The sequence below is a fragment of the Podarcis pityusensis genome, assembly GCF_964106645.2.
Source record: "Podarcis pityusensis genome assembly, chromosome: 7".
NCBI lineage: Eukaryota > Metazoa > Chordata > Lepidosauria > Squamata > Lacertidae > Podarcis > Podarcis pityusensis.
Window position 1 is genome coordinate 583,854 of NC_138031.1, and position 15,341 is coordinate 599,194.

At 48.4% G+C, this 15,341-nt stretch overlaps 1 protein-coding gene across 11 annotated transcripts in view; it reads left to right on the forward strand.

The window, feature by feature from the left end:
• Positions 1–1,258: 1,258 nt before the first annotated feature.
• The window catches only part of SPATC1 (spermatogenesis and centriole associated 1), a 45,399-nt gene continuing 31,316 nt past the window's right edge, over positions 1,259–15,341 (forward strand). For 3 of the 11 annotated variants that reach the window (XM_081013972.1, XM_081013973.1, XM_081013971.1), the window contains exons 1-2: positions 1,275–1,633; positions 2,346–2,606. In XM_081013972.1, coding sequence (XP_080870098.1) covers positions 1,447–1,633; positions 2,346–2,606 — 448 coding nt within the window. In that variant the 5' untranslated portion in view covers positions 1,275–1,446. Of the gene's footprint in view, positions 1,634–2,345; positions 2,607–11,909; positions 14,781–15,341 lie in introns of all 11 variants that reach the window. The other 8 variants (XR_013988732.1, XR_013988734.1, XM_081013969.1 and 5 more) reach the window with 7 other exon arrangements.

Genomic DNA, 15,341 nt, shown 5'->3' on the forward strand with positions numbered 1-15,341 from the left:
AAAATTCACTGCACAACTCTGGGCAGTGAATTTGAAAGTTGTGTTGTGTTTTTTTAAAAAAGCAAAGCTTTAACCCGATGGTATCTGACACCACTTGGATTAAGTTATAGCCAATACTCCGTGATCAATTGCAGAAAGGAAGGCATCTGAATCTATTTCATGTCATGTGAGACTGCCCAGTGCTTCAAGAATGTTTTTGAGAGCCTGTGTTGACAGAGAAAGGGAATATTCTCTGACAGAAACTACTCAGAGGTCTAGTTATTTATCTGATAGTACACATTTAATGTAAAGGTGTATATTTCTATTTTTTATAACATAACTGTTAACCTTGAGTCCCCGTGGGCTCACCACAAACTATTTATTATTGATTGCTCGTGTTTACTTATTCTAAAATATATTAGCTCACTGGAAATCAATATACTTCTATTTATGTCTATGTAAAATACCAAGTCACTGTAAAATACTAATAAAATTGCTGGCACACGTGTGAGTGTTGGCAAAGGATGCTGCGCGTGGTCCTGACTTGGTTGGGGTGGCAGTTGCTGTTCCCCATGGAGACCACACGGGGGCAGCTGGTGCCACATTCCAGGGGAGTTCGGTCTGTTCAGCAAAGGGGTTGGAGCTAAACTGACCGTCCAGTTTGTATCTACATTTGGAATGTAGTGCATCCGCCATATATTGTAGAGCTGGAAATGTGCAGAAAAAGACAATGAAAATGGACAAGTGGCTTTGTTTATTTTATTTCACATTTATACACACATTGATTGCAAAAAAAACCAAAAAACCCCTCAAAGTGGTTGTTGTTGTTGTTAACTTATACCCTGCCCAAGACACTCTGGGCGGTTTTCAACAGAATATAAAGAGTACGGCAAGAAGTCAAACATTAAAAGCTTCCTGAAACATAGCTGCCTTCAGATGTCTACGAAAAGTCATATGATTGTTTATCTGTTTTGACTTCATCTGGGAGGGCGTTCCACAGGGCGGGCGCCACCACCGAGAAGGCCCTCTGTCTGGTTCCCTGTAACCTCACTTCTCGCAATGAGGGAACTGCCAGAAGGCCCTCGGAGCTGGACATCAGGGTCTGGGCTGGACGATGGAGGTGACCTCCAGGTATACAGGGCCAAAGCTGGTCAACAGGGCGCAGGGAATTTCCTGGGTGATGGCGATGCCCGCCCTGCTTTTCTCTTGCAGCTTGCCTGCCCGCCTCTCTTCCCCTCCCCCACAGGGCTCCTGAGAGCTCCAGCACACTCGGGGCTGCTTGCATCACAATCGCCGCCCGTGTCATCCCTAGCGCCAGGCTACCTGGGCTGCCGGCTTGCCTCCCTGGCTAGCAGTGGCAAGGAGAGGGGATCCTATGGCAGCTTGAACACCTGGATGGCACCCTGACACCCTTCTGGGGCACTCCCAGGCAGCTCTCTATCCCTGCACCAAGACATCTCGCAGGGAATGGCCATCTTCGCTCGCTATGACGACTTAAAAAAGGAGATTGATGCCCTCGTGGCAGAAAATGACGAGCTGAAGCACCTCATACAGATGCTCAAGGAGAACCAAGAGCTCAAGTCTATCCTACGGAACCAGTACAACGAAACCAACTTGATCCCCAAGTTTGAATCTACCCGGATTGATGCCAGAAGTAAGTGCTACAGTTGATGGGGGGGGGGGGCTCCTGTGAGGCAGGCTGGTCCCCCAGGCAAGATCTTACTCTGGAGAGCAACGGGGGGGGGGGGGGTTCAGGCCTTAGGGGACAAGGAGGAGCCCCAGAAGGTGGTCTGCAGAGGGGCACGATCCAAGGAGCAGGACTGCTTCTGGGATGCAGAAGAGGGGAGAGCACGGAACGTTTTCCCAAAACGAGGGTTAGCACCCCATCCCAAACAATCAGTGAAAGTTGTTAAAAACAAACAGAAGTTTATGTGGGAATATTGGCAGCTAAAGGGATTGTGAGTTTGGGGAAATGTATTTATAAATTTTATTTCTAGTCTGTTCTTCCCCCTGGGGAAAGCCAAGTAAACAATGAACAATAAAAATGTAAAGCGAAGTGAATTAATCACCACCATAAAACTAACAATAATCAAATAAAACAGGCACCAGAAGCAAAAATAAAGTATCCATCAGGCACTCCCCCCCCTTCCCCAAAGGTGGAATGTAGGAGAAGGCTGCACCTCAGAAGGGAGACGACTCCACAGCTGGGGGGCTGCTGGCCGCTGCACCGAACCCCCTTCCTAGGAGAGCTTCATCTGCAGATCTTAACTCACATTTCAGAAATGTGGGTCCCAAATCGCTAAGGGCTTCACAGGCTTGCGGCTGGGGACTCTGACTCATCTTAATCTGCCTGTTCAACCCCACAGATTCAATCCTCAACAACGCCTTCCAGGACAGCCACAGCTGGGAGCAAGCCCGCTTCGCCCCCAACACCAACTTCAGGGTGACTGTACGCCGAAGGCTTCCAAGCGATAACACTCCTTCAGCCATTTCTTCACCCATTTCTCCGGTGGGTGGAACGATGATAAGAAGATCCCCTCCTGGCCCACGGGTGTCCACGCCCCTCAACATGACGGACAGAGCAGCAGGACTGCAGGTCGTCCGGTTTGCTCCTGACACCACGACAGGTGAGAGCCCGTCTCGTCTCCAGGAACATGGCTAGCGGGTGGGGGCAGGGCTGGTGGCATGGAGTGAGTTGGTGTGTGGGCCAGGATGAGCCCTCTGCATGGCACCAGCAACTCAAGTGGCTACTTGAGGTGGGGATCTTTTTAGGAGCACCAATGCAAGACCCTCTTGCTGGGTTGCCATTCTGGTACTGAGCAGGGTCCACGGGGTCCTGGGTCTCAGCTGTGCAGGTCATCATCAAAATAAGCTTTACTGGACTAGCCAAAGGCCACAACGAAACCATACAAATACTATGAGGAAAAGAAATATCTATATAACTATACAGTACATAGAAAGCAGAGCCACTGCCTGAACCATCAAGATCATAACATGCAGATGCTCGTTTTGATTGGGGACTCCACAAAGCATAGAAGAGTTTCCTATTTAGGCCTCTGAATCTCACAATTCACTGCAATTTTGTCCAGGTTCTTCCTGATCTTTTTTGTCCCCAGCACAAAGAGGGCCACATTATAAGTAACTGGAGCATTAGCATCCCTGAGCAGCCAGAGACCCCTCTCTGCCAGGGAGAGACAGCTTTCCTGGACAAAGGATTTAGAAAGCGTCTCCCGGGTTCTGAGTATAGTGGGCACTGGAATAAATCATGCTGGATGTTCTCTACCTGCGGTTGCCCAAATACAACATCTATCTGCGTATGGAACCCTATTATAACACCTGTCCAGAGCATTCCTTGGAAACGCAAACTCAGTAAAGGCATATCCTCATGAATCTGGCGGACGTTTAGACAAGGGAGTTGGCTCTAAAACACACTGTTTTTAAGAATGAAAACCATGGGGAGCATTGGGAAGATTTGATCACTTGTAAATCCCGTTGAGATTCTGTCCAGTAACATCCGTCCCTTCAGCTACGCAGATCAAGGGAAGCGGGTGGCCATGAAGAAACTGGGCATTTTCTTGGGCACGCCCACAGTGTTACATGAACACATGAAACAGTGTTACAAGATGTGCGTCTGAACCTCCATGCGTGTTCAGCGCTCATGTGCATTCCTACACTCACCACGAAGAGGTTTAGGACCTTTTGTAGAGCTATAATGTGTGTTTGTGGTGAATATGTGTTTGTTATGAATATGCACTCACCCTTACCCTCATGCCCACTGACAAGAGGAATGAAGCAAGGTTGGTTTGTTACATGAAATGAGAGCTTACGAATGCTGCTTCAGGCAGCCAAGTCACCATGTAAGCAGGCAGCAGCTCCTACAGCACATGCACACCTTGGTCTAAGAGTGAAAGAAGGATCCCTATTCAAAGCCTAAAGAGGGCAGGGCATTTGTCACACTAGAAGGGAAGCAGGAAAGCGAAGGAAGCAACGCACAGGGTGCGGCTGGTCCCTGAGAGCATGGAGTGACAAGGGGATCCATGCTGGAGCTTGTGAGAACCAACCAAGCCTTGAAAACCTGGGGGGGTTTAAGTATGGTTTTGAGCCACTTTTAGGTTATGGAGAGGGGAGGAGGTCTTTGGGATGAGTAATTCCTACAATACCTATATTCTATTGTTCTGTTGCTCGCTTCTTATTAAGTTCTGGCCTGCTTCCTAATTTGTTTACTTAATTGGGAGTAGAAGGGCTATGGCCCAAGTGAAAAATAACTAACTGGCTACCTTTGTTTCTTGAGCTCTAACTTTATGTATCATTGTCTACGTGGAACCTTTTCGCAGGTGATGCAAATGAAATTTTTGTTGGTAACACCAGATTGCTGTGCTGATCTGTACATAAAATCCTAGGAGATCTGAAAGCCTTCCGAGGCATCAGAGATAAACTAGATCAGCATCAGGAAAGTTCGCTGAGGGGTATTTTCTATTAAGAATATTAAGAATCAAGTTTATGCCAACTGTGCTGATATCATGGTCTACATGAATAAACCATAGGAGAAGTTCATATTGGCTCACACCATTTCAGCAGCACCTGGGAGAAGGTGCAGGAGCAGATAGGAACTCCTTCTCTAGAGAAGCTAGACTGGCTCCCTCCTTGTCCTGCTGGCAAAAAACCTTTGAGCTCCAACAGTTTTTGAGAACTGACTTCTTTTAATGAGAGGGATGATGCTATGCTGCTTTCATTGTGATTGTCTGTATGGTTTTTAATGGATCATTGTGATTGTATGTTTTTAATGGGAATGATTTGGCAGGGATGTAATGACACTTGTAATGTGGAATTATTTATGGTAATTATGGTTATATAACAGATGGATAATGGTAAAAGGTGCAGCAAATTAAAACTTAAACATGGAACTCATGGAGGCAGGGAAGGAGAGCTGAAGGTTCTAAAGAACTTTGCATTTTAATGTTTGATATTGTTGTTTTATATGTATAAAATTATCAAAAACCCAATAAAAATAGTTAACCACTATCTTGGAATAATTCCATGTTGATATGTAAGCGTAAATAGGTTGGCAAGTGGTAATGCACACCATTCTGTATGCTTTTTCAAAATCTCAAACAGAAATCCCGCCAGAGCCGGGGACCTTGGCAAGTTTTAGTTCTGTGATTAGTTCTATAATTTCATCTGAGCTTACCAATGGCCAATTGGGTATATTTGAGGGAACAAGCTTGTCAGCATTAGATAGAAGACAAGGTGAATCATTAAATATTTTTATTTTTTTTTTAAAAAAAGGAATTCACCTAGGTTTGAGGGGGAATAGCATATACATTTAGAAGGAAATTGGTATTCAGATGGCCAGAAGTTATTTGCCAGGATTTATTATTGTTCGTTTTTATTGCGTTTATTAAATGTATCCATTTATTCTGATAGTATATTTTCCTTTTCTTAGCAATGAGATCATTATATAGCTTCCTACATATAAAATAGCTTTAAAAATTTGTTCTATCTCCTTTTTTGTGAGGTCCCTAAACGAAGTTCTGAGTAATATTTTCTCTGTATAGCATTCCTAGTCAAACCAAGGAGAAGGATTAGGGAGGGCCACTGATGCAGGCTTAGCTATCGTACTGCAGTGGTCTATTAACTGAGAATAAGATTATACTGCTACCTTAATAGTGTGAGTTGATAAAGGTTGTCCTCAGATGTTACATTCTATGTGAGTCCAAGAATTTGGCAATCACGCCTTCAGACTGCAGCGACCACCTAATCTTTTCAAAACGCCGTGGTCATCACCAAGTGTCCCTGCCCCCACATCTTGTTGTGGAAGGCAGATAACGGACAATCTGCGGGTGGCGCAGGGCAGCCCCCCTTACCAGGGGGGGCAGCAGGGCTAATTACCCACATATTAGCCCTGAATTACTGGCATGACTGGGGGTCCGATCTCTTGGGAGGCAGCCATATCTCACAGCAGGAAACCAGAAGTCGACCACCTAATCTTTTCCAAAACGCTGTAGATGGTTTGTTCTGAGTGACCAGGCTTCGAGATTTTATTTGCTGGTCTGCACTGCAAAGTCGAAAGTAAATGGGAATTGCCACTTTTCTGCACAAGATCCAATAGAGAAGTTAATACTGGAACATAAATATAAAGAACATAGGACGCGGGTGGCCCTGTGGTCCAAACCACAGAGCCTCTTGAGCTTGCAGATAGTAAGGTTGGCGGTTTGAATCCCCGCGACGGAGTGAACTCCCGTTGCTCTGTCCCAGCTCCTGCCAACGTAACAGTTCAAAAGCATGCCAGTGCAAGTAGAAGAATAGGTACTGCTGCGGAGGGAAGGTAAACAGTGTTTCATCTCATCATCTGAGGGAGGGAGGTAAACATTTATCAAAATTACCTATTTGTTACCCATATTTATTAGGAAAGTTTGGGATAGAGGAGGGTGTGCCAAGAAGAATTGTTTCATATTGCAGACCGAATTTGATTAATATTAAAAGGCCAGCTTGCGGCGACCTTTAGAGAATTGTCTGTGGGCAGTTAGTTTGAATGAAGAGAACCCAGCAGTGTTTACCTCAGTCACTAACCAAATTTCTTGGAATAAAATACAGTTGAAACCATTGAGATATTCAATGAGCCAATAAAGGCTGAATGCATGCATGCATGAAAGACTGTTGGGAAAATTGTAATTAGCTATTGGTTATTGTTAAAGTTCTAAATGCGTGGGGAATATTAGAACAGTCTGTAATACCATATGACAGCTGAGCTACTTGTCCTGTATGATGTGATATACACAGATATACATGCACACATACTCACACATAAGCCATGAAAGTCAGTGGATGAAATACAGTTCTTTTTCTGTAGGTGAAATCACTTTCCATGCTTCTGTGAGTACATTCTATACATTCTGTTACTCACCTTTTATAGGACAAAGAGTGAGAACTCCACACGGGGAAACACCTACTGTGGAAGGACCCAGAAGGTGTGACAACAGCCCTCTGCTCTCACTGCAATAAGCCACTTCTACCCATTTGGACTGGTTGCAGCATTAAGTGGGGTCAGGGCCAGCCCACCCATGAGGCAAGTTGAGACAACCGCCTCAGGTGGCAGGATCCACTGGGACAGCAGGTCACAATCTTTCTTCCCTGTTGTTTTTGATGTAGATCTTCCCTTTCTCTCTGCTATAAAGCCTTAAATGGCTCAGGACCGCAATATCTCAAGGACCGCCTCTTCCCATATGAACCTACCTGGACCCTGAGATCATCTTCTGAGGCCCTCCATTGTGTGCCTCCTCCTCAATAGATTAGGAGGGTGGCAACACAAGAATGGGTCTTGTGGCTCCCTGTCTATGGAATGCTCTCCCCAGGGAAGTTCACCTGGCACCTTGATTATACACCTTTAGGTGCCAGGCAAAAACTATAGGAGTGCAAATATCCAGAGTGTGTGGTCAGGTGGGATTACTATGAGGAATTATGAAATATGCATCAAGCCATTGTGTCCACAATGAATGCATTATGTTGAATGGGTTTGATACATTGGCAATAATTTCTGATCAAATCCCACAACCCTCTGCATCTCTGGCCATTTCCTCTACTGTCCATTTCTCTTTCTTGACAAGTCAAGTACGCAGCCCAGTTGTTGCCAGGCAGGCATCCTGGGCCATAAAGATAGTGGGCAAGTTTCTTTGATGTAGCTTTTCTGATATGTTAATCTTAGGGCCAGGAAACAGATCTCACATGAAGGTGATAATGATCGCTGTCCTCCTGGCCCTCCTTCTTATCATGTGTATTGATTGTTTACAACATCCGGGGTTGCTGAATGCACTCCTTTGTAGTTTTCATTCATTTACCCAAAAATATGCACGCTTAACTAGTGTTTGTAGTTTAACATTGTCCCCACGTGGGGTTTGTTGAAATGCTCAGAAGAAATCTGATTGGTTCTTACGAACACTCTGTAAAAAGCTCTTTTGTGAATAAAACGACCTTGGCCAGGGGCTGGAGGCACGCAGAGATTATTATACTCACCCTTCCCAGAGTCTTGCTGGTTCAAGCCTCTGTGTGTATTCTTATTAATCAGAGTTCAATCCTTCCTTTACTTTGTGAACGCCTCAAGAAAAACCCCTTCCAATCTACGCCCCATCCCAAGAGACAAGGGTAGGGCGAGCAGAGATTACCCACCTCCGTCATTGGTGTTGTGCAATGCCAGGTCCATAGGCAATAAAACCACCACCATACGTGACTTTTTTGTATTGCAGGGGATTGACCTGGCTTGCGTGACGGAGACCTGGGTACTTTAAGGTGAAGTAGTCTCCCTACATGAGATAACATCCCCAGGTTTCTCTGTCCTTCATCAATCGCGGACTGTGGGTCGGGGGACAAGGAGTAGCGTTGTTAATCCGGGAGGATTGCTCTTTCAGAGCTCTGCCAGCACCGGCGATCTCTGGCATTGAATGTGTTGGTCTTGTGTGGGGCACCAAGGAGAGCTTGGCTGTCTGGCCAAGTGTACCGACCACCCAGTGCACCGGCTGCCACCCTGTCAGACCTGCTGGAGGTGGCGGCGGGCTGGGCCTTGGAGTTCCCAAGCCTATTGGTTTTGGGAGACTTCAACATCCATGCCGATGCCACCCCCTCCTCACAGACTCTGGACCTAGTGACTTCCATGGCAACACTAGGCTCTTCCAGTTTGTTTTGGGCCCCACTCATCAAGCAGGCCACACGCTGGATCTGATCTTTGGTGCTGGCATAGATGTGCTCATGCTCCCCCCTGTGGAAGTGCCATGGTCTGATCACTATGCTCTGAAAGCCAAGATTGACTTCCCACTCCTCCCCTGCTCGAGTGGCGAGCCTATTTGGGCTTGCCTGTGAAGGCTGATGGATCCTGATAGATTCCGTCAGGCCTTGCGGGACCCTGCTCCTCCTGGCGACTCATTAGATGACCTTGTTGAGGACTGGAATAACCGGCTCTTGGCAGCTATCAATGAGATCGTGCCTAAGCACCCTCTGCGACCCTGTCAAAACAGGGCCCCTTGGTTTACCGAGGAGCTCCAGAAAATGAAACAGGATCTCAGATGGCTAGAGCGAGTATGGCAACGGACTCGTGACGGAGCTTTAAGAACATCTTATAGGACGCTTATGAAAGCCTATGAGATGGCTATGAAAGCTGCTAAGAAATCTTACTTTACAGCTTCCATTGTATCCGCTAGCTCTCGCTCGGCACAACTTTTTAGAATAATTAGGTCGATAACGTCCTTAGAAGGACAACCAAATATAAGCACAAATTTGACTCACAGCTGTGAGGCATTCATGAGCTTTTTTGCGGAAAGTCGTGTTGCTCCGCCGTGACCTCCCTGCCAATTTAGATACAGTGACAGAACTGGAGGCCCCTCAATTGTCTTCGGGTCCAGTGTTGGGCCATTTCGATCGGATACTCCCTGCTGATGTGGACAGATTCCTCCAAGCTGGTAGGCCCACCACCTGCCTCCTTGATCTATGCCCATCTTGGCTAATTAGGGCATGCCCAGATGTCGTGCAGAACCCCCGGTTGAAATTATCAATTTGTCCTTTGGCATGGGGATATTCCCAGGGGAGCTGAAGGAAGCAGTGGTGTGTCCGCTCTTAAAGAAAGCTTCACTAGATCCTTTAGATGTATCCAATTACCGCCCAGTTTCAAATCTTCCATATCTGGGTAAGGTAATTGAGAGAGCGGTTGCTGAACAGCTTGGTAGGTTTCTGGAGGAAACATTGGCTTTAGATTCATTTCAGTCCAGGGTCCGTCCTGGTTTCAGGACCAAGACGGCTCTAGTCGCCCTTACAGATGATCTCCGTAGACAACTGGATTGAGGCAGGCCAGGACTGCTGATTCTTTTAGATTTATCAGCAGCCTTTGACATGGTTGATCATGAGCTTCTGGACCACCGCCTCGCTGACGTGGGGACACAGGGCATAGCCCGTAAATGGCTGTGCTCTTATCTCTGGTCGGGGACAGAGGGTGGCACTAGGGAGGGATATGTCGTCGCGCCACTCCTTGGTGTGTGGAGTGCTGCAGGGCGCAATCCTCTCCCCGATGCTTTTTAACATCTTCATGCGCCCCCTTGCCCAGATTATCTGGAGCTTTGGGCTGGGCTGTCACCAATATGCTGAGCTCTATCTGCTGATGGATGGCCACACCAACTCGACCTGGACACACTGACCAGATGCTTGGAAGCTGTGGCTGGATGGTTTTGTGGGAGCCAATTGAAACTAAATCCTTCGAAGACAGAGGTCCTCTGGCTGGGTCAAGATAGTATGGGGATGAGGGACCAACTCCCTTCTCTTGCAGGGGCCCAATTAGTGCCACTGCCTTCCGGTAAGAGTTTGGGTGTAATCCTTGACGTCTCCCTTTCCATAGAGGCTCAGCTTACAGCAACAGCCAAGGCAACATTTTTCCACCTTCGCCGCATCAAGCAGTTGGTCCCTTACCTTTCCCACCCTGACCTGGTCACAGTGATCCATGCGATGGTCATCTCCAGGCTTGACTACTGTAATTCGCTCTACGCGGGGCTGCCCTCGAAGTTGTCCCAGAAACTCCAGCGGGTGCAGAATGCTGCAGCGAGGCTCCTCACGGGGTCTCTGCCATGGGAGCATATTCACCCAGTGCTTTTCCAGCTGCACTGGCTCCCGGTGGAGTACAGAGTCAGATTTAAGGCTTGGTTTTGACCTTTAAAGCCCTTTACAGCCTAGGACCCTTGTACCTACGGGACAGCCTCACCCGGTATGCCCCACGGAGGACCTTAAGGTCCATAAATAGCAACACCCTAGAGGTCCTGGGCCCTAAGGAAGTTAGATTAGCCTCAGGGCGCTGCAGGATCTGATTTCTTTCTGCAGGGCCTGTAAGACAGAGTTGTTCCGCCTGGCCTTTGACTTGGAATCAATTTGATTCCCTCCCCCTCTTTCTTTTTTCCTTTCTCCTCCTATGATGAGGCTGCATTTTAATGTATTAATGTTATATTTTAAACTTGTTTTTTAAGTTGTATTTCGATCAACTTTTTATTATTGGTTGTTAGCCACCCTGAGCCCGTTCTTGGCTGGGGAGGGCGGGGTATAAATAACATTTATTTATTATTATTATTCCTTTTTAAACAGGTCTTTAGTTGACCCTTTAAAATGTGGCTTTTTGGGGAGGGGGTGTTACTGGATTGCACATTCAGGTGATGAACAAACCCTCCATCATGGGTAGGCAAACTAAGGCCCGGGGGCCGGATCTGGCCCAATCACCTTCTAAATCCAGACCGCAGATGGTCCGGGAATCAGCATGTTTTTACATGAGTAGAATGTGTCCTTTTATTTAAAATGCATCTCTGGATTATTTGTGGGGCATAAGAATTCGTTCATTCCCCCCCCCCCCAAAAAATATATATATATAGTCTGAGGGACAGTGGACCAGCCCCCTGCTGAAAAAGTTTGCTGACCCCTGCCAATGTTCCAGGGTGTAGCAAATATGATGCAGATCATTGGATTCCTCCCTGTAGCTGCCTTCAGTCTCAGCATTTGGCATTGACATTTTACTAAAGAGGACCATGAGCCAGACTTCCTCCACCAGGTGTCCTCCAGATGTTTTTGATTGCAATTCTCACCTGCCACTAGCCAGCATCAGCCGTGCGATGCTGGGGCAGATTGTAGAGATGGTCCACAACAGCTGGGGTGCAGAGGTAACTGAAACATCTTTAACTTCAAAAAGTGCCAGAATTGCTGTCATCCAGCCACCATAAATACCTTTAAAGAGAACAAACCAAAGAGAAAACTAGAGCCAGAACCTTCCAGAAAAATGCAGACCATCTCTATGACCATAGAACTCAGGGCTTCCCTTGTTGTGATGCCACTAGTAGCTTCTGAGTGTTAGGGATGTGATGCCCTGTGAGGTCAGTGTGACCCCGACGCTCAGCGGAGCCTCTCTCTCTTCTTTGCAGCTAATGCCGCTTTATATCCAGCCCATCAGAGTCTTGCCACGTCCTCCTCTCAAAGTCCCAAAGGCTATTGCTATGAGTGCTCCTCTCCGGTGCATCCACACCATCCACAGACTTCCTCCTCCCAAAGTCCCAAAGGCTATTGCTATGAGCGCTCCTCTCCGGTGCATCCACACCATCCACAGACCTCCTCAACAACTTCCTCTGACCCCAGTAACACAAGTCTTGCGGGTGGCACAGTGTACACAGTGGGAGTCCCCCCACTCTTGTGCTGGCCCAGCTCCATGTCCCCTGGGGTTGATTCAGTCGTCTTACCTCCAGGCCGCCCCAAAGTTGCCAGGACACAAACAGTAGACATCACCACTCTCCAGCCCAGCTCTGGGGGCTCCTATTCTCCAAATGCCAATCAAACAAGAGAAATTGAATCAACTTGGTCCTGGCCCAGCTCCATGTCCCCTGGGGATGATACAGTCTTCTTACCTCCAGGCCGCCCCAAAGTTGCCAGGACACAAACAGTAGACATCACCACTCTCCAGCCCAGCTCTGGGGGCTCCTATTCTCCAAATGCCAACCAAACAAGAGAACTTGAATCAACTTGGTCCTGGCCCAGCTCCATGTCCCCTGGGGATGATACAGTCTTCTTACCTCCAGGCCGCCCCAAAGTTGCCAGGACACAAACAGTAGACATCACCACTCTCCAGCCCAGCTCTGGGGGCTCCTATTCTCCAAATGCCAACCAAACAAGAGAACTTGAATCATATTGGTCCTTGCCCAGCTCCATGTCCCCTGGGGTTGATTTAGTCGTCTTACCTCCAGGCCGCCCCAAAGTTGCCAGGACACAAACAGTAGACATCACCACTCTCCAGCCCGGCTCTGGGGGCTCCTATTCTCCATATGCCAACCAAACAAGAGAACTTGAATCATATTGGTCCTGGCCCAGCTCCATGTCCCCTGGAGATGATACAGTCTTGTTACCTCCAGGCCGCCCCAAAGTTGCCAGGACACAAACAGTAGACATCACCACTCTCCAGCCCAGCTCTGGGGGCTCCTATTCTCCAAATGCCAACCAAACAAGAGAAATTGAATCATATTGGTCCTGGCCCAGCTCCATGTCCCCTGGAGATGATACAGTCTTGTTACCTCCAGGCCGCCCCAAAGTTGCCAGGACACAAACAGTAGACATCACCACTCTGCAGCCCAGCTCTGGGGGCTCCTATTCTCCATATGCCAACCAAACAAGAGAACTTGAATCATATTGGTCCTTGCCCAGCTCCATGTCCCCTGGGGTTGATTTAGTCGTCTTACCTCCAGGCCACCCCAAAGTTGCCAGGACACAAACAGTAGACATCACCACTCTCCAGCCCGGCTCTGGGGGCTCCTATTCTCCATATGCCAACCAAACAAGAGAACTTGAATCAACTTGGTCCTGGCCCAGCTCCATGTCCCCTGGAGATGATACAGTCTTGTTACCTCCAGGCCGCCCCAAAGTTGCCAGGACACAAACAGTAGACATCACCACTCTCCAGCCCAGCTCTGGGGGCTCCTATTCTCCATATGCCAACCAAACAAGAGAACTTGAATCAACTTGGTCCTGGCCCAGCTCCATGTCCCCTGGAGATGATACAGTCTTCTTACCTCCAGGCCGCCCCAAAGTTGCCAGGACACAAACAGTAGACATCACCACTCTCCAGCCCAGCTCTGGGGGCTCCTATTCTACGAATCCAAACCAAACAAGAGAAATTCAACCATATTGGCCCTGGCCCAGCTCCATGTCCCCTGGGGATTATTCAGTCTTCTCTCCTCCAGGCCGCCCCAAAGTTGCCAGGACACAAACAGTAGACATCACCACTCTCCAGCCCAGCTCTGGGGTCTCCTTTTCTCCAAATGCCAACCAAACAAGAGAACTTGAATCAACTTGGTCCTGGCCCAGCTCCATGTCCCCTGGGGATGATACTGTCTTCTTACCTCCAGACCGCCCCAGGGTTGCCAGGACACAAACAGTAGACATTACCACTCTCCAGCCCAGCCCTGGGGTCCCCAACTCTCAGAATACCACCCAGAATGCCTCTCTCAATGTTACCCGGGATGCTTCTCAAAATGCCTCTCCAAATGCCTCACAGAGTGGTCCTGTCTCAGTGCTAAATCTCTCAGGCCCTCTAAACAGTGCTGATGTTGCTCAGCGCTGGTGGGAGTCTCGGCCTTTCACCCCTCCAAGTGCAGCACTCAATGCCTATGTATGCCAAGCATGGCCTGCCATAAGCATGCCAGCACTGCAGCAGGCATTGGCGCTGGGGCAAGCAATGCAGCAGGCACAAATCCTGACTCCAAGGAATGAGAAGCTATTGGGAGGGGTAAAGGAACTAAGGCACGCCCAAGCAATGACACAGCGACAGGCAATGGAGCGGGAGCAGATGCAGCCTAGGGAGTGGGCGCAGGCACCCGTAGTGACCCAGGCACCAAGACTGACACAGCAGCAGGCATTCGAGAGAGCACAGGCACAGCAATGGGTGAAGACCTGGGCAGAGATGGAGCAAACAGCACGACGACAGGAAATGGAGCGGGCACACTGGGCCCAGGCCCAGGCCCAGGCCCGGGCCCAGGCCCAGGTAATGACCCAAGCACAAGCCCAGGCACTTGCACAGCCTATAATCCTGAGAAGCCCTGCCCCTTTCATACTGCAATCCCCACTTGTTGGTAGGGAAGCCATGCCACCCCCTTTCCAACTACCCTCTCCCGAAGCCATGCCACCAACCCACCTTCCTGCTAATCCACTCCAAGCCCCACAGAAATATCCCGATGTGAAGCCAAAGGAGCGCAGAGCCTCCACTAAGCAAGAGACTGACATGAAGACCAGCAGCGATGCCAAAGGAAAAGGTGAGAGGGACCAGAACGGAGCTGGGGCAGGCAGGCAGGCAGGCAGGGTGGAGTGGAGCAGAGCTATGTGGTGGGGGTACAATTCACAAGGAACTGCCACTAGCCCTAGAGCCAGCAACAAGCAGCAGCATGGGCAGCCCAGGCCAGCACCATGAGTGCTGCTATTTGCAACCCCAAAGAGCTTATGAGGACAGTGCCTTGCCCTGGAGGAGATCCAGAAGCCCAAGGGAGAGGGGGAAATCCTCTGTGGTCAGAGGCAAGCCATGATCTGCCCCTAGATGGCTGAGGGATGCCCAGGAAAGTCTGGTGTAAGCTGGCTATATGTGGGCCCATTTGCCAGAAGCTGAAGTTATCATGGGATCGTGGGATCATGAATAAATCACAGTGGGCAACTGAAGGTCAACATCAGCAACTCTTTTTCTGAGATTTTTATTAAAGTTTTTCATAATAAAATAAAATAGTGTCTACAAAAAATACAAATAGAGTCCTCTCCTAAAAGTAATTCTTAGCCCTTACCACACACAGAGGATAGTAGCTCCTCCCAGCTCTCACTTCCCACTC